Below are 18128 nucleotides of genomic sequence, written 5' to 3'. Positions count from 1 at the left end.
AACCAAAGAATCAAAACCGAAAAAAGTATCACAAAACCAGATTTTTTTCCCTGATGGTTAACAGAAAGCTTTATCTAAACATGAAAAATTCAAAACAGAATTTTCGGTGTACTTCCAGTATTTCCTAGCAGAAAAAAAGGTCAGAAATGTTACAGTCAATCTGCTTTCCAGTTTTCAGCGCTTCCTGCTACAAAACCTTTCTTAACTCCTAAAAACCAATCCACTCCAGTTCAAACCACATATTTTAACCTCCTTTCTATGGAAAGAAGCAAAAGCTTGTGGGTACCTACCTTCTTTGTCTTCTGCTCATAAGAAAAAGAAATACTGCTAACATTTTTAATGTCCTAACAAGAAGGGCTGGGGGGGAAGGGGGAAAAAAAAAAAAAAAAGGCGGGGGGGAGGGAGAGTGAAGACGCATCTGTCTCAGTGCCTCACATACACCCAAACCTAACTGTGCAACTGAAACATCAATTAGGTATCCATTAATGTCTCTCATCTACTTTATCTTTAGTTCCCAATAAACCACCACAAAAACATCCAGTAATATGACCTGGAAGAAGTCTGAAAACCTGTCAAATAACTTACCCACAGGAGTACTTATTTGCCTTTGAGATTTAGGCACCTTTCCTTCAGTATCTGACACTGGATCAGATTCTGACATTCCTTCCAAGTCAGGTACTCCAACATCCAAATCATCCATTTTCTGTTTAGTAAGTCCTTCAACCTGTACTCTGTTCTTGCCTTTCTTCCTCTGTGCCTTCTCCTTTTCAGAGGACTGAGATTTAGAAACATAAGTTTCAGAGCCATCTTTTTTTGATTTTTTGTTCTTATGGGGTATTGAAAACCAAGAATCAAAAGATTTATCATCTGACTCATCAATTAAAAATTCACATTCATTTTCTATTACTGTATCTTTCACAGGAGATGATGGTGGTGGTAGTATTGAGGCTGCATACCTAAAGACAGGAAGGATAAAGTGTTCACGTCATTTGGGAGGAAAAAAATTGACTTTCCATCTTGCAAACCTAGTGGTGACTCTAGCCTAAACATGCCACATAACAGTCCTCGAAAGAATTATTATAAAGTTCATCACTCACTGCCCTTTAGCTTCCAAAAAGAGCACAAGGCCTGCTTCTCCTTGCTTTGGCCTCATATTCATACCTCATTACTTCTCAGATGCTGGATAGTCAACTTCCTATCTAACCAGTCAGAACCATAATAACTCTGAAAAAAAGACTGCTTGATCACTGCTGACTTCAGAATCACATAAGCTTTTGCTGAATCCTCCAGCCTACCTATCAAAACATCTCAGGCCTGATCTGAAACACTAGTCAACAGCTACATACTATTTTATTGGCAGACAAAAGCAACAGCGCTGTTAAATCCTAACAGCTGAAAATTTTGAAACAACCCTTCAAACCTTTTCTCAAATGGCATTTTTCAGTAATGTTGGACTATCCCAAAACATTCTCCAGGGCTACGTTTATAGATAGAAGCCCACTGCTGCAGTACTCAGGACTCTGTTATTTTACTTGCAAATTATGTTCCATATTAAGCCTCAAAACAAACCTTTTTCCAAGTGTTCCTGTTCTTACAGATGCTAAGGTGACCAAAGAGAAAGACTTCTTTTCCTGTACAGAAGACACAACAGTACGTTCTGTTCCTTGCTTGTGAACAACCTGCTCATCTCTCCCAGTCTGAGGTTCTTTCAAAGTCTCAGCTTCCCCGTGGCTCTCCACTGCAGCAGAAGCATTTTGGTCATCAAAACATGACCTGTTGTATGAGAAACAAAATTCAGGTACGATCCTATAAACCATCAGTACATATTAAAGTACTGTGTGGATGGACAGGTGCTCTCATTTTTTCCTGCTGACACAGTCTCACTTCTTACGAATGAGCTTCCACTTGGTAAATTGCTGGAACACAAGCCAGCAGTATCGCTTCCCAGCATGGCAGCAAGTGTCCAAAGCCATGAGGAAACATGTGGTCAGCTTGTGACTCTTGATCAAAGTGAGGGCTGCTCAGCAAGACAAACTCCTCATTTTAGGAGAATGTGCTTCAGAAATTGTCAGGTTTCCTAGACTGTAGGTGCACTCTCTTACCAATCTTACTCCATCAATAGGGGTCAATGGGATCAGCCAGTCCCTCTCTATGATCTACCCCAGAGATTCAGTCCTCCAGGAAAGCAGCACTGTGACTGGGACCACTGGCCACTATTGCTGCTGGGCTTCAAATTTTCCAAAAAGCGCATAACGCTCACAAGTGAAGTTGTTCTACTTTGTACAAAACATGTGTATATTCAGAGCAAGAGGAACGATGACTGCTCATCTCTGCTTTAACAATTTTTTTTGTTAAATGTTAAGGACAATACTGTCATCAAGATTCACTGAAAAAGCCTAGACTATCTGAGAAGCTGATAATTTTGGGTACTTCCCTGCAAAAAAAGGAGTTCAGATCTATTCTGACAGGCTCCATGCACTTGGGTACTGCACTTTTGGGAATTAACCCTTATCACCAGAATATTTCATAAAAAACAATTCTGCCCTTTCTAAACCCACATACAGAAATTTTCTAAAAAGCTTGGAATTATTTTTATGAGTTCACAATCCAAATTCATAAATGAGTGAACCTACCATGTTAATCTACACTAAGACGGGGGGAGGCGGGTGGATGGATGGGACAACATGGATGGACACATGACACCACCACCACATTCAGCTTTACTTACACACATATAGGAGAAACTTCCATTTCCTCCGCAAGAGGTGATCCAACAGACTCATGATCATCCTCAGAGTCCAAAAATAAGTAAGGACTTTTGCATGTTGCTTTAACATCTTCTAATATATTATTTGTTTCTCTTTTAGACACAGGAGACTTTGCTTCTTTAGAATCAGCTACATCATGATGTATTGCAGGCTTCAGGGGTGCTTCATCTGACCATCCTGCCATATAAAGAATAGCTTTAATTCTTCTACTCAAAATCTTACAAAATCCCAAGAAACAGTTACCCCAAAAAACTTAATTCAATAACCGTGCTACCAACCTCTGCTGCTGACAATTTTTGGTGGCGATGGAGGTAAGGACTCTGTAGAATTACAGGCTCTTTTCACGGAGTTAGTTAATCCTGTCTCTGGCTGTCATAGCCGATAATGAATAATGAGACAAAGTAAAATATTTGATAAAGCAACAGTATTTTGACAGGAATATATCTACAGAACACAATATAATTTCTTTCCTTTAAATCTTACTTATTTGAAGCACAGTTCAATTTTAACTAAACACTTCAATTTTCTATCATCTAAGACTTTTTAAAACTAGCTGTAAAAATTCTGTACAGTGAAAATCAATTTGCAGCTTTGAACAGACATCCTGCTAGACTACAGGCAAACTATTTACCCTTTTCATTAGAGTGAAATAATTTAAACAATTTAGTTCCCCTTTATGAAGTCAGGCTAAGGTTTTGCAAGTATTACTTTGAGATTATATGGTATTCTAACATCAAACTAAAATAAACAAACATCATTGTGAAGGATGACTGTTCTGAGCGCCGCCATTAATAGAATATCCTACTTTTACAAAAAACTACTAGAATCAAAATATTAAAACTAAATACAAAACCAGATTATTGGCATCAGCCTCTCAGACAATACACTCTTAAGCCCTTCAATTTATTGCCACTCTTCAACAAAGTTACAGATATGCAAAGTTATTGTACAGATAAATGTTTATCAGAAGTTGACAAGCTGCTTTTATAAAAGAATCATCTTTCAATGTTACTGTCCATTGAATACCTAAGAACTGTGTCCATATATCTGGCAAAGTGACCGAAACCAACCCAAACAGCCATCCCCACCCACCAGTTATAAGGCAGCATGCTTCAGCCTGAGACCTTGAGAAATTTAACTACCCTCACCAAAAAGCTTTCATTAACAAAAATCCAAAAAATTAAGCTATTAAAGAAATCTAGTTACAGAATATTTACTATTACAGCACAACAAACTGAGAAGAAAACATTATCAACAACTATTGCAGAAGGTTAAATCATGCCTTATATTCTAACACAAGTGACATATTGAACTTATTCAGTCAACATTCATACAGAACTAAACCCTACAGAACCAAACTTGTACCCAAGTGAAACTGTATCCAACGCTACATTGTGACACTGCCGTAACTAACTTACCTTTTCGCTCTGTTTCCTCTTCCTATTTCTGACACCAGGAGTTGAACAACGAGTTGCACTGGGAGAGCTTTTTGCAAGATTGTCACAACCTATACAGAAAAAACAGTTTGTAAGGGATTCTTGGAATTGTCAAGGTTTCAGTTATTTTTGCTAAGGCTCGTTAAGATCACGTAAATCCAAACATGAAAGAAACCAGCTGCTCAGGGAAAAGATTACCTTTGTAAGACAGCTAAGACAGTTTTAAGTGACTGCAAAGGGGATACTTTTAAAAACTGTGAGAAAGACTTTATTTGTATCCATTTTATCTCTATCTTTAATTTCTATTTATTTGCCACTAAATGTAATACTAGGAAGAAATTAATTTTTTCTTTAACCAGCAAATTAAGCAAAACACCAAATAAAAGCTTACTTTCAAAGCAGTCCTTTATGAATTTCAGTATGCTTTGACCTGGCTGTACATCAACCTTATTTCTAGAAAGAAGAGAAAAAAAAAATATTTTCAGTCAAAAATACAAAATGTTCCTATCCCAGCAATACAAAAGTAGTGAAGTTCTTACTACTTAATATTTTAATTATTATTTCCACTAGTCCCAACTTTAATAGATTTTCCCTACCGCTTCCTTGCACAGCTGTCTGCAAAGGAACTTGTCTAAATAAGGATTTCAGGAGAAAAAGTCCTGCTGCCACAGACTATGATGGGAATTAAAAGAAAACTACCGCAACAGCACTCAGGTAAAAGGCCTTTGGGATGATGAGAGATTCTTGTGTGAAATAAATTTTTAAAAAAATCAGTCCTCAAGTAGTGTTGCTGGATCAAGCAGTGATCCAGTCTCAGCAAACCCAGATATGAAATGTGTAGGCTGCACATCTATCCCATCATGCGAGTCACTCTCTGCTTCTCTTTCTACCACTTACCCACAGTTATCCTGTACTTGTACAGAAGTTTCAGCACCAAGAATTGGCTTGAGGTAAGTCATACGCAAGCGAACAGGTCAGCTGCTTGGATTACTATTTCAAACCTCCCCAGCAAAACTGAAAATGGCAGAAGTGATCCACAAGCCAGACCACGCTGAGCAAAACCAAAATGACAAGAAAAAAGCCATGGAGCATTTCTCTCATAATGATTATTACATGCCTTTAAAAACAGGTAATTTGGTAGATTTGGTAAGCTCATGAAAGGCGTATCTAAAAATGGATTCCAGTAACAGAAAGCTCACAGACTTCTGACATGACTTTAAAGAAAGTAAATACTCAAACTCATATCTAACATTTACCAGCGAGAGCCAAATAAGCTAGAACTCTGTGTGGGCTTCATTTCTCTACCTCTTGAAAGGCAAAACGCTTGCACAGACTACTGCTTCCATGCTCAGGCAGCCTAGCCTGCTGCTTCAGCAGAGGAATATAAAGGAAATGCTTGGTGCTTTGTCCCCCAGCATAATTTGCTCCTCCCACCACTAAGAAATACAAGAAATCTGGGAAACATCATAGGATCAGTTTGATAAAATACATCAAATAGTTTTCACATTAAGCTCTCAGACAAAATCAAAATAAGTCTTCCAAACAGTTGTATCTAGGAATAAAAATTTAAATGTAAATTACCCTCCTCCATGGCAGAATCTTGCTCTGTAGTCTTTCTTAAAATTATTCTGTGAAGAAATAAAAATCAATTTTTATTAAGCATGGTGACACTTGACAGAAAAACAAACCAGCGACTGACCTGTTTCCCATGTAAACGAGTCTCAAGGATTCCTGATCCATCTGAAACTAGCAGAATTTACTGCAGCCCTACTTTTCTTAGAATGCCATAGTAGCTACAACCCCTGTAACTACTGCCAGAAATTCAGCTGTCCTCAAGAACCATCAAGCATCTGTTGTGTTTAAGTCAGAGAGACTCACAGGAGACTTACATGACAGAAATCACTGAGAATCTAAGGATTTGGTTAACACTATGACAACTACAGAAATAATCTTGTAAGTGAGGAAAAGGAATGAACTACTAAAAAGCAAGCTAGCACATAGCCTTACAACATATCCACTGCTCTGTGAGAAGTGCTCACATGGAGATTCTTACCCTGTGTTTATCACAGGAAAGACCACGTTGACAGGCAGTGAGAGCACATCAGCTGTTCCATGGCAGAACTAAAGTTTCTACTAATTCTCAGCACTTCTTCATGTACTTAAACCCTGAGTTTAAAGTTATTTGAGTAGTACACATGACTCCAGTCATCCACTACTGCAACTAAAGTAACCATTCAAATGACAGGTGCTACTTTTTACGCCAACAAATGAAGTAAAGCCTACTGAGCTGGAAACAGGCAGACTGTAGAAGATAAAAACAGGACAGAAGGGTAAGTCAAGAAAAACTGAAGAGCTGGACGCAGGTTTTCACCAGCATGACAACAAAACATCTCAAAAAAATTCTAAACATTTAGCTGAAAAACAGCTATGACTGGTTGTTCATTTGTGTAAACTGGAACAGAGCACATATGCCATCTGGAGATTACCTAGTCCTAATACAACAGAATTCAGCACATTTTTCCTAAGTTTGCCACAATGACATTCATAGAATCAGAGAATCGTTTCGGTTGGGAAAGACCTTTGGGATCATCAAGTCCAACCATTAACCCAGAACCACCAAGTCCACCACTAAGCCTTGTCCCTAAGCACCACATCTAGATGTTTTTTAAACACCTCCAGGGACGGTGACCCAACCACCTCCCTGGACAGCCTGGTCCAGTGCTTGACCATCCTTTCTGTGAAGAAGTTTTTCCTAAAATCCAGTCTAAACCTCCACTAGTGCAACCTGAGGCTATTTCCTCTTGTCCTATTGTTTGTTACTTGGGAGAAGAGACTCACCCCCACCTGCCTACAGCCTCTTTTCAAGGTAGTTGCAAAGAATGATAAGATCCTCCCTGAGTCTCTTCCAGACTAAACAGCTCCAGTTCCCTCAGCCACCCTTCGCAGGACTTGCTCTATAGACCCTTCACCAGCTTTTGTCGCCAGTCTCTGGACACGCTGCAGCACCTCAGTGTCCGTCCTGCAGCGAGCGGCCCGACATTGAACGCGGGATTTGAGGTGCAGCCTCACCGGTGCTGGGTACAGGGGGACAATCACTTCCCTTGTCCTGCTGGCCACACTATACCCAGTACAAGCCAGGATGCTGTTGGCCTTCTTGGCCACCCGGGCACACTGCTGGCTCAGGTTCAGCCGGCTGTCCACCAATAACCCTGAGGCCCTTTTCCACTAGGAAAAGTACTTTGCACTTCTTCGTGATTCCTCTTTGGAAATTACTTCTAGTAACAAAAATAACTAAAATACACATGAAGATCTATTCCACCGCAAATTTTTTTTTTCCACCGCAAATCAGATTAAACGACTAACCAGAAGTCATCACTTCATAAACAGTGCAGAACCATATTCCACAGCAAATCGGTCACTTGGGCTTACACTCCTTCCCCCTGCGGCAGAGTGCAGTATAACCAACTGGCAAGCAACCTTCCACATAAGAAAATGAAAAATTCCTGTAACGGGTCCAAAAGAGCTTTTAAGAGTTTATTTCTTGTTACGTTCACACCTCACTATACATAAACGGCTTTTAAAACTGGAGCTCCCCGCGCGCCTCTGGCAGAGGGCGGCGGGAGGAGGATGGGTCCGTCCCCAGCCCGCCCGGCCAGTCACCCACCGGTTGCTTCGAGGGTAACGCGCGGGGAGCTCCGGACACCAGCGCCAGGCGCGGCTGCAGGCGGCTCGGACAGACAAGCCCACACAGCGGACGGGTTTCTGCCACCAGCCGGGGCCAGGAGGCAGCACCGAGAACGACAGCGGGCCCGCTTTCCCCGGGGGAAGGCGCGGGACGCCCAGCCCGCACGGAAGGACGGCCTCGCCCGCCCGCCCGCCCGGAACGCGGCCAGGAGAGGTCCCCGCCACGGCTGGTCGGAAGGGAACGGCCGCTGCCGCCAGCCCCCGTCCACGCTCTCTCACCAGGGCGTCCGCCATCCCAGGCCGCCGGGACGAGTACTAAGCCTGCCGAGCCGAGCCGAGCCGAGCCGGCGCGCCCACGCCCCCGCCACCTTCCGGCGTCGACCGTCTTCCTGCCGCGCGAGGGCCACGCCCCCTCCCGCCCACCCCATTGGTCGGCGGCCGGCGCGCGCGCCCAGATCCTCGCGGGCCGTTGTGGCGCCTGCGCAGTAGCCGGCGCCCCCGCCCCGCCGCGGTGCTCCCGGGCTGAGCGGGCGGGCGGCGGTGCACAGCCCTACTCCCCGCCCGGGAAACGGCAGTTCGCGGCGTCAGGTTCCTGAACGCTGCAAGGCATCTCCAGCCGCCGCTGGGCGTTGCAATTTTTTCTTTTGAAACATTAGTGAAGAACTCAACAACGAGCAAAAACAACCGCTGGAGAACATAACGCTGCAGCAGCCGCAGTGCCTTACAGTACCTGCAAAAGTCAGACCCGATACAATTTTAATGCTGCTTTTTATCACACACCGGCAAGCGCGGAACAAAGTGCTGGCTCAGCTTCGCCGGCCTTGCCGGGGCGAAGGTGCAGGCACCCACGTTTGTCAGCTCTCCTGCAGCGTTCAGCAGCTAAGTCGAATTCTGCCATTTAAATGCAATCAACAGAGAACATGTACAAAAAAATCTGCAAAAATCTGAGGACATGTACCTATTCCCAGCCATGTTTAGCGATGACGTGGAGAACTTTCATATGTTAAGGCTGAACCCCTCTTCTGCTAGCATTGCTAGCAGCTGTCTGATCCACCACAGATCACCTTACCAGCTCCTTGCGTGCTCATTACCCACACAAGCACAGCTGTGGAACAGAAAAAGCCATGAAGACATTCAAGAACAACTTCCCCCCCCCTCCTTTTTTTTTTTTTTTTTTAATAATCTTTGCTTTGCATTTAGTACCAACCAGCATCAAAACACCAAGTTGGGTCATCCCTATTTTTTCTTTGCTTTGCATTTAGTACCAACCAGCATCAAAACACCAAGTTGGGTCATCCCTATTTTTTCTGACCGCTAAGGGGAAGGCCAGAAACTTGAGTTAAACATCGTGGTTCTGTGAAATTGATGGAAATTTCACCCCTTATTTCATTAGGACCAACATTTTGGTTCCTGAACTACCATCTCCCCTCACAATTTCTTTAAAGGCTTTGGTATATTAGTTCTTTCACAATTAAGAGTCTTCTTCCTACATGCTTGTTGCAAAGCTGATTCATCCTTGCCAGTTATAAGCAACGACAGATAGATTGCTTTCCAATGTTACTTTTAATGTCCTGTAATCCCCCTAGCCATTCGCTAAAGAAAAGTTCAACTCTGATAGTCTCAAAATTAATCCACATTCCCAAGGAAGAATTTCAGCACTATTTCAGAGGCAGCTGAGAGCAGGCTCCCCGCTGGCAGCAGCCCATGAGAAGCTGGGTGTTGTAAGCCATAAACCCCAGCTTTTCTGCCATGACCTCCAGGTGACCCATCACAGTAATGATGCACTTTTGCACCAGCATGCTCATCCATTGAATGCCTCCTCTGGAGTAAACCCGAGAAGCACGCTCTAAAGGCAAAGATCCTTGGAATCCCTTTGGTTTTGTTTCCCCCATGATCATACACCAAGCAAAAGGTCAGTGGTGTGCACTGACCTAAAAGCAAGTACAGAGACTTCCTCTTCGAGGTGCTGCTTTTCCCCACCTCTCACCAGGCGAGTTCTCTGGCTGAGGCTGGTACAGAGCAGACCGAGAACAACGGGAGCAGAGGCGAAAAAAGAGCACAGCAACAGAGGATATCCAGAAATCCTGCTGAGATACCCAAAGGATGCTGAGAAGCATTAGGGAACAGCCCAAGGAAACTCCTCAGCCAGCCCCTCGGCAAATCTTCCAGGAGAGGCAGAGGATCACTGGTCTGCCTCTGTACTTCCAAGGCTACCTGTCTGTCAGGCACTCAAGATGCCAGGTAAGTCACGCAGTCTCGGGAAGTGGATGTGTTGAAATATTTCTTCAAAACTGTATTTATTGCTGGGAGCTACAGGTCGGAGGAGGGGGGGAGGTGGTGGTGTGGGAATGTTTCTCCGCACTGGCTGACACAAGTGGTTGCACTGAAATCATGCTATCTAGTTATGTCTGTTCATATTACACGGGGGAAGTAAAATAAATTATGTAAGGTGACCATCCATATTTCCAGGATCCCATTATAATTTACTATTACCTACTGAAACATGGATTGAATTTGACTGATTTCATTGCTACCACATGGTGAAAAGCTAATGCAACATTTTTAATACCCAGAGCAAAGTTTGACATCGTTATATTGCTCTGATGTATCCTTTATTTGCTGCAGAACAGTATCTATCCTGAAGATAGATACTTAGGTACCTGCCACCTGAAGTGTATGTGAGATTCTCTACATTTTTTTGTAGTAAGGGCTGATGATTTAACGTATGTGGATGACCTGGAAAAAATAAGATTTTTTTGATTGAAGATAACTATTTAAGATGCAAATCCGTAACATACACAAGCATGTAGGTGTTTACAACAGCATGTACATTCAGAGCATGTCCCTGATCAAACACTGAAAAAGTGTAATCAACTTGATGACAACGGTCTCTGTACTTAAGAGTTACAAAGTCATTTTTACCCTACCTACACTCACATCTCTGTAGGTGCAGAAGCACGGAGCAGAGAAAATGAGTCACGCAGTTCTAAAGGTACATATAATCAAACGACAAAAATAGCGTGGTGGTTCACAGAGGTGCAACTATGTATCACAGAAAACAGGAAATCCCAAGAAACAAAAAACAGACTAATAATCTTACTATTAATTCTTCTGCAGCACTAGAAATTATTCAACACATGGCTTTTCTGTAACTAGCAGAACACCTGCAAGTTTAATAAAGCTCCCTCTTACATTCCTTTACTAATATCCTTTTATGTAAAACCTTTTTTCCCCCCTGAACAATCCCTCCTTCTGAAATGCAGTAACTACCATACTGGAATAACAAAAACTAACAGGGCTGAGCAGTAATATGCAGCTGATCTGAAGAGACTTACGTGGGACTGATGAGGTGTATTATCACTTTTGACAGACCAGCTGGCCCAAGAGAAAAACCTATTCATGGCTTTGAAAACATAAAAAGTGCTCCTGGGCAACTACTCTTACTACATTTCCATAGAGCAGAAAGCCCACTTCAAAAGGTGCAGTTAAAAAATTTCCCATGACATCCAAGCCCCATACCACAGCAAGCATTCGCAACCCTCATTAACTTATCGGTGACAGGTGGTTTGATGAGGACATTTACCTCAACACAACGCTGCAGTGCTCAGAGGTTAGGGACAGAGGCTGAACGCTATAGAGGTTTTACACTAGTAATTTGACAGAAACCACCAGAAAGAAGAGTTAGGAGGAGCTAGCAGGGTAAAGAGCAAGGATCACCTGCAGGATACTCTAGGGAATGTTGTTCACCCTAATTTGTATGACTTATCAGACTATACAAGTTCTTTTCTTTTCTCAGTTTTTGTGTCTTTTAAACCCTGCCTCAAAAAAAAAAAAAAAAAAAAAAAAAAGCCACCCCAAAAGCAAACAATGAACATGCTGAAAACTAGATCAGTTGCTGGTTTACAGAAGTTGCCTTCCTGTCACATAACAGCTGTAGTTTTCAGGTTATCAAGGGCACATGACAACAGAAAAACCTTTCCCATCACTCTGGCATGACTGCATTAGGGAACAGTTAGAAGTCTCAAACATATTTACCTTGGCACGCCGTTGGTTTACAAACGCAACTACACATAATTTAAAGAACGCAGAATACCACTTCAAATGCAAGAAGTCCAGTTAATAGGTCAGACTACCGTCAAGTTCCATGATCATCTCCCTATAGCAAGTAAACTGCCAGGATCAAAATTCATTGCCAATAGGCACTTCAAGAGAACGGCATTCAGAAGATCAGTCTTTACACATGTTCATCTCACACTATTTTCCACTAGTATGATTTTCAAGGAGACCAAGATTTCAAAGTGGCATTTAAAATACATTTTCCTTCCATTACGTATCCCCTTTAAATTGTTTGACGAATTGGCAAATGTGTAAAACATTTAAATAAGTAAATTTTTCTAGTTCCATGCCCAATTAGGACACCAGAAAACAAAGTCTAGAGCCTATATATTTTTCTACCTGTAAAGAATTGTTTACTGAACTTTTTTTTTGCATATACTGCCTGCAAAATAAATACTTGCTCTTTAATGATCTTTAAAACACTGAAAACTAACATATGATGATAGTTTTTTTCTTAGCAGTTCTTTCACTTTCAGAATCTTGAGTGAAGCGAAAAGATCATCTTCACAGACTAACACTTCCTCCTTTCCAACAGGAATTTAGAATGTATTGGACAGAACTCAGAGGAACCATGCTCTTCTTTTATGATGATAAGAAAGCCCCAACAGTGAGTAATGTGCTATCTTTATAACTACACATCTGATTAACTGCATCAGTTATTTACATCAGGTAATCCTTATGTAGTCTCGACACCTCTCAGCACCCTTTCCTCTCTCATCTGTACAGCCCAAACAAATAGTACTGAACATTGTAACAAAGTCTGAGATTAAAAAAAGACAGAATAAAACAAGCCATAGCATATTAATTTGCCTCATAAAAACAAAAAAGGAGTATTTTTTGGCACCTGAGCTCGAAATGTATCCACATTGCTCCATAATTCAGTGAGTGGTCTTCCCTCAGCTGTGCACAAGGGTAAAATTATTGTGTGTAACACAACTTTCCTTTATGCAGCTGAGGAAAAAGTGCTTCATATTATTATGGTGTACTCTGGTTGAGGGTTTAGTCGGAATCACAAAGCAATTACTCAGGGAGGTCTCATGGAATTAATCTATTTGTGATTATGAAGATGAGAAAAATCCAGAAGGTACATTGTTGGTGAGAAGAGTTTTTGTAAGCAGAAGCAAAGGACTGAGCTTTGGCACATTTGTCAGTTAAACTTAACCCAAGTTCTAGCAAAAAAAAAAAAGTTTCAATATATTTTCTTCTAAACAAATTCCTTTGGAGAGCTGCTAGATTTTTTGTTGAAAATTACAGCTTGTGCTGTTTCTCTTTTCCCCCCTCCTTAGTACTCACAGAAATTAGATATATCAGCTTTGATCTCGGCAACCAACGTTTCTCCAGATGAAAACGGCTCTGCACAGTTCATCCTGATGCTGTCAAATGGGGAACTAGAACTGAAGGTAAAAAGAGGAAAGCTGTGATTTGTAAGCCACTCAGTACTCTACTCCGTCTCCCACAGCCGTTCAGAGCTCCATTTTGGTGTGACAGTAAGAGCTGCCTTCCTGACCCTAAGCGTGCAGCCTGCAGCCAGGCAGCACCAAAAGGCAGTCATAGAGGGAGGCAGGGCAGAAGAACCCAACACCAGGGAAACCCCTCCTCGAGGCATTAGAACATTTTCTCAGGAGTATCTGAGAATATGAAATTAGGAAAGAACTGAACGAGAAAATATACAAGAGAAACCAGGAAGTATGACACTGACAGGCCCATGTCACCTGTAAAACCAAGGGGATAAAAAACTGACCAGCCCACCATGCAGAAGCCGTACAGGCTGTAGTGCTCAGGGACTGGCTAGGTTTTCTACTCAAGACTCACCTGTCTCCTCAGCATAACCTTCTCCTTTATGATCTAAAACGAAAAGATCCCACAGAGTATATGATCTTTTACCTTCACACCTCCGCCCTCTCCCTCTAATTGGACGTGGAGCACTGGGGAAGTGCAGGGTTTCGGGGTGTGATGTAGCTTGGCAGGGAGCTCATTTCCAGGCATGGTACTTCTAAAAGGGTGAGAGTTATTTGAGGCTTCCACATGACATACCACGCTTTTTCTTTTTCTTTCTTTCTTTTTTTTTTTTTTGATCGTAGTTGTTCTTACAGTGCCATTTTCTGTTTTCTCAGGCTAATGACTGTGAACATGGAAAAGAATGGAAGGGTTTTATTCTCACTGTAACAAGGGTATGGAGGAGTTTTATATCTTACTTCATGGCAGAAGTTTCTATAAGGAGGTTTTGTCCTCGTGCATGCCAGAAGTTGGCTTCCACAGGCACAAAGCCTCACTTTGAGGGTGCTCGCACACACTGAACTGTTGAAGGGGTTTGGGTGTTTTTTTGCCTAGGAGAGAAAAATTCAGGCTGATTTAATCCCAGCTTATCTGCAATACACACTCTGTCATATCATCTAGTCAGACACAGTTCTTAAGGAAGGAAAAGACTTCTAGCACAAGTCCATCCCCTGCAGCTATGAAAAAGGGAGCCTGCTCTGAGAGAGACAACTCTCTAGGTCTTTATCATGGGATAAAGACATAACCGAAGAAGTGGCCAAACTGCACACCTGAGAGATTCTCTCAGATCTTTATTTTATTCTACTACTCTTCTTAGTTAAATGCACTTTGGAAATAGCAAGACCCTCTTTGATAATGACCAGTGGAAAAATAAATGGTTTGTTCAAAAATGACTTTACGTTGGCCTAGCTGAATCACTTAAAAAGCTAAGGATGACTGAAATAAGTTAAATTACATTTACACAGCCTTTGGTAGTAGCAAATGTAAAATAATCATTGTGGATTGTTACATCATTCTCACTTCTGTCAATGCACACTTCTAAATCAGCACCGTGGATATCCTTATTTCACTACTCTAAGAAAAACATGTGCAGCATTTTATTCAAAGCAGAGGCGCATCCAAACCTTCCACATTATCACAGCTGCTTAAACCAAGCAGGAAAGAAACGTTTCTGCACAGCAGCTGCACTCAGAAATCAGCTATGATGTGCACACAGAAACAATTGCTCACAATGTTTGTCCACTCTTTCATTTTCTTTTCAATTGCACTGTTTGTTTTCAGCTGTCAGTTCCACCAGATGAGTCATTACTACCTGGGCAACTTGGAAGAATGCATGAAGTGCTACAGAAGGAAAAGAAAAGAAGGATTATGCTTAACAACTGTCCCAGCACATCCTCGAACAGAAAAAGCCCTCCCAGCTGTTCACTGACCACTATACCAGCGTAAGTTCTCACTGAACTATGCAAATGCCAACCTGACTAAAGAGTCTTCCCTTCCTCTTTCAAAGTATTATTTCCATGCAGATGTTCAAAATTCAGCTGTTGTACAAGGGTTGTATAATATTTAAGGAACAAAAGCTACCTTAAGGCCTTTATAGATATTTCCTAAGAGAAAAATTACTCCTGCAGCTTTCCAACAATGCCTTTTATTTTTAAAAGGCTGAGTGCAGCATATTGCTATGGTTAAAAAAATCTTTTTGGAAAGCCACAAGTTGGGCTGCCCTTCTGAGAAAATACTGACTACCATGATGAAATCCAGGGTAAGTCCAGGTTACTCCTGCATTTTTTTCCAAGGGTGCAGAAAGTGTCACAGCTGTACGAAAGCTTCACTTTCTCTCCAAGAAGGCCAAGGCACTACTATCCTGAATTATGGTCCTATAGAAGCATAAATCTGCAAGTCCTTCAGATGCCACGCCTCTTGGCAGCTATGGCTACTTACCCTGGGTAAGCCTAGGATTGCGAAGAGGTGCTAGCCTGGTAGACTGTGTCTCTTCACACAGCTCGGAATGATATGGCCATGCCAGCAAAATGCACGTTCATGCTATTTCTCTCTCCCTTCTATGCAGGTGCTTCTATGCAGTATCTCGGCAAGAAGCAATAGAGATGTTAGAAAAGAATCCTTCATGTGGGAATTTGATCCTGCGTCCCAGCAGCGACAGCAAGAACTACGCAATCACTATCCGACGTGAGCTGGAGTAGGTTGATTCCACAATACATTATCCCATTCTTGACTAGTATGCACTGTATTAAAAGCTGAATTCTTAATACCCAGAGTTGACATGTGAAACATTTAGCCTGAAGGCAAGGCATTTTGAAAAAGAAAAAAAAAGAGGCATCAGGGGCAGGCCTGAGACTGATTTCTTGGTTCTCTCCTTCAAAGCCAGTTAGATTAAACAAAAAAGCAATAAAGAACAGCCAGCAAAAGCCCATTTCCTTGAGTAAATGGGCTTCCCCTGTTTGCCATAAAACCCTATTCAGTTTAAGAAATCATCACGCAGAATGAAAAGAGAACAATCTGTACCCCTTTGCCAAATGAACAAGGAAAAATGAGACAAGTATTTTCAAACAGTAGCTTAGTCTGAAAACACACTATACTTCAACTGAATTGCCATGATTTAACTTTTGCAGAGCTTCAGAACAAGAGGTGCCTGAGACACCAGGAATGACATTTGCAATTCTTAGTGTTTCTAATCTAAAATAGGAAAAAAGAAACCCTGCCACACACCATCAATAAGCTCTGGGAATATTACAAAGTACACTGATTGCTCCTGCAAAGGAGTTTATAATTACGATACATCAAGAAGTATTTTAAGCAGCATATCAACTTTAATTTTCTTTCAGGGCGCCACACTTAAAGCACTACAAAGTGATTTCCAAAGGAACAAGTTACTTTGTCGAATTGGAAAGACAGGTAAGCGAGCAATTCCCTTGTTGAAGAATCTTAAGCAGATATAAGAAGTACTACTTTGCAGAAAATTAGAAAAGCTTTAGTAAATTCCTAACTATCACTTGTAAGTCAAAGTAAAGCACGCAGCGAGTTCACCTCTCGTTTGTCTAACCTAAATCTCAAAAAGCAAGTTACCTTTTAAGATCTAGAAAAGTAGGGCACCCTACACACACATCAGTATCTTCTCCCTAACAAAATTAAAGTGAAACCACTCACAAACACCCAAGATTGCTTAATTATTTTTTAAAAAAAATTCAAGCTTCAGTACTAAGTCTGAAAACTCTGAGAAATAAAATTAACTGAATTGAAGTGTAATCAAGGCTGTATGGACCCTGTTATTTGGTTTAAAACTGTTCTCTTCCACTTTTCTTGGACATGCTTAACTCGTGGCCCAAGAAACATCCTATTGGTTTGAAAAAGCACCTGCCGAATGAGCACCAGCGGTCATTGAAGAGCGCAGAAAGTAATCTCTCTTTTGGTTTGTTTACTCACTTGATAGAAGGGAAGGAAGGGTCAAAATGTGACCATAGATTGCAGAGGGCTGCCCTAGACCTCACTGCATCCAAATGCTGGATGTAAATACAGTATCAGTTGTTTGGGAAACTTTGCCTAGCTATCCCAGCCTGCCAGCATGGTTTTGAAAATGTATTCTCAACACATGTAGCATATTTTATTTGATGGGGTTTTTCATTTGGTGTTTTTTTGTTTGCCTTGGGGAACAGGTGACACTGCCAAGCCTTCAGGATGTTGTCAATTACTTTGTGACCCAAACCCAAGGGAACCTGAAGCCATTTGTCATACAGATGCACACTGCAGAGGACCCAGTGTTATGAAAGCAAGCTGGTTGCTGAAGGTGCACACAGGAACGGCCCTGCTAAAAAAAAAAGAAATATAAGGGGCACAAGAAGCAGCACAGGAATTCCACACCATTGGAGATAAACAGAAGGCATTCCCCAAGCTACTCTTTCTGAATTTCTAGAACAGCTCTGTTGGCACTAAACCAAGAATGTGATACAGCTTCTCCCAGGGAAACTTCTGAGATTTGGGGAGGGCAAATAACCCCAATTCCTCTAGATTAAACGTGGAAAAAGAAAAAAAAAAAAAGAGGATACATTGCCCCTGCAAAATGCAATGGGGAAATATTATATTGAATATAGCCAGACAGTGTTTGTGCGCTCAATTCTGTCATTGGCTCGCAGTGCAATAAATTCTTTGCATTAAAAACCCCATTTCTTGTCTATTCACTTGTAACAGTATCTGTGCCCTTTGTGACATCCCACAGAGACAGCAGGGATGCCTCACCTCTGCTGGGGCTTTGAGCACTGCCAGAGAGTTGCAATACAGACCAAAAAGCTGAAAATACAAGTCTGGGTAGCTTAAACCGGAGGTTCCTGGTTCTCTG

The 18128-nt window shown here is 41.8% G+C and overlaps 2 protein-coding genes across 4 annotated transcripts in view; one reads left to right on the top strand and one right to left on the bottom strand.

Annotated features, from left to right (window-relative positions):
* The window catches only part of CENPC (centromere protein C), a 33145-nt gene extending 24850 nt beyond the window's left edge, over window positions 1–8295 (bottom strand). For 2 of the 3 annotated variants that reach the window (XM_037381610.1, XM_037381632.1), the window contains exons 1-8: window positions 8168–8295; window positions 5786–5832; window positions 4596–4657; window positions 4187–4275; window positions 3047–3137; window positions 2729–2945; window positions 1570–1773; window positions 586–956 (exon numbers count right to left, since the gene is read on the bottom strand). In XM_037381610.1, coding sequence (XP_037237507.1) covers window positions 586–956; window positions 1570–1773; window positions 2729–2945; window positions 3047–3137; window positions 4187–4275; window positions 4596–4657; window positions 5786–5832; window positions 8168–8182 — 1096 coding nt within the window. In that variant the 5' untranslated portion in view covers window positions 8183–8295. Of the gene's footprint in view, window positions 1–585; window positions 957–1569; window positions 1774–2728; window positions 2946–3046; window positions 3138–4186; window positions 4276–4595; window positions 4658–5101; window positions 5211–5785; window positions 5833–8167 lie in introns of those variants that run through there. The other variant, XM_037381621.1, reaches the window with a different exon arrangement.
* Window positions 8296–9880: 1585 nt separating this feature from the next.
* Window positions 9881–17818, top strand: STAP1 (signal transducing adaptor family member 1). Its single transcript, XM_037400744.1, has 8 exons — window positions 9881–10129; window positions 12540–12611; window positions 13291–13404; window positions 14119–14175; window positions 15062–15222; window positions 15846–15974; window positions 16621–16690; window positions 17449–17818. Exons 1-8 carry the CDS (start codon window positions 9992–9994, stop codon window positions 17557–17559), a joined length of 852 nt encoding a protein of 283 aa, XP_037256641.1. The 5' UTR covers window positions 9881–9991; the 3' UTR covers window positions 17560–17818.
* The last annotated feature ends 310 nt before the right edge of the window (window positions 17819–18128 follow it).

The sequence above is a fragment of the Falco rusticolus genome, chromosome 1 (genome assembly GCF_015220075.1).
Source record: "Falco rusticolus isolate bFalRus1 chromosome 1, bFalRus1.pri, whole genome shotgun sequence".
Lineage (NCBI taxonomy): Eukaryota > Metazoa > Chordata > Aves > Falconiformes > Falconidae > Falco > Falco rusticolus.
This window is presented reverse-complemented; position numbering and strand designations above follow the sequence as displayed.

Coding starts and splice junctions, on each gene's coding strand:
- STAP1 (XM_037400744.1), top strand. CDS start 9,992: ATGCTGAGAAGCATTAGGGAACAGCCCAAGGAAACTCCTCAGCCAGCC. Junction 15,223..15,845: donor TCACTGACCACTATACCAGC/GTAAGTTCTCAC, acceptor CCTTCTATGCAG/GTGCTTCTATGCAGTATCTC. Junction 16,691..17,448: donor TTGTCGAATTGGAAAGACAG/GTAAGCGAGCAA, acceptor CTTGGGGAACAG/GTGACACTGCCAAGCCTTCA.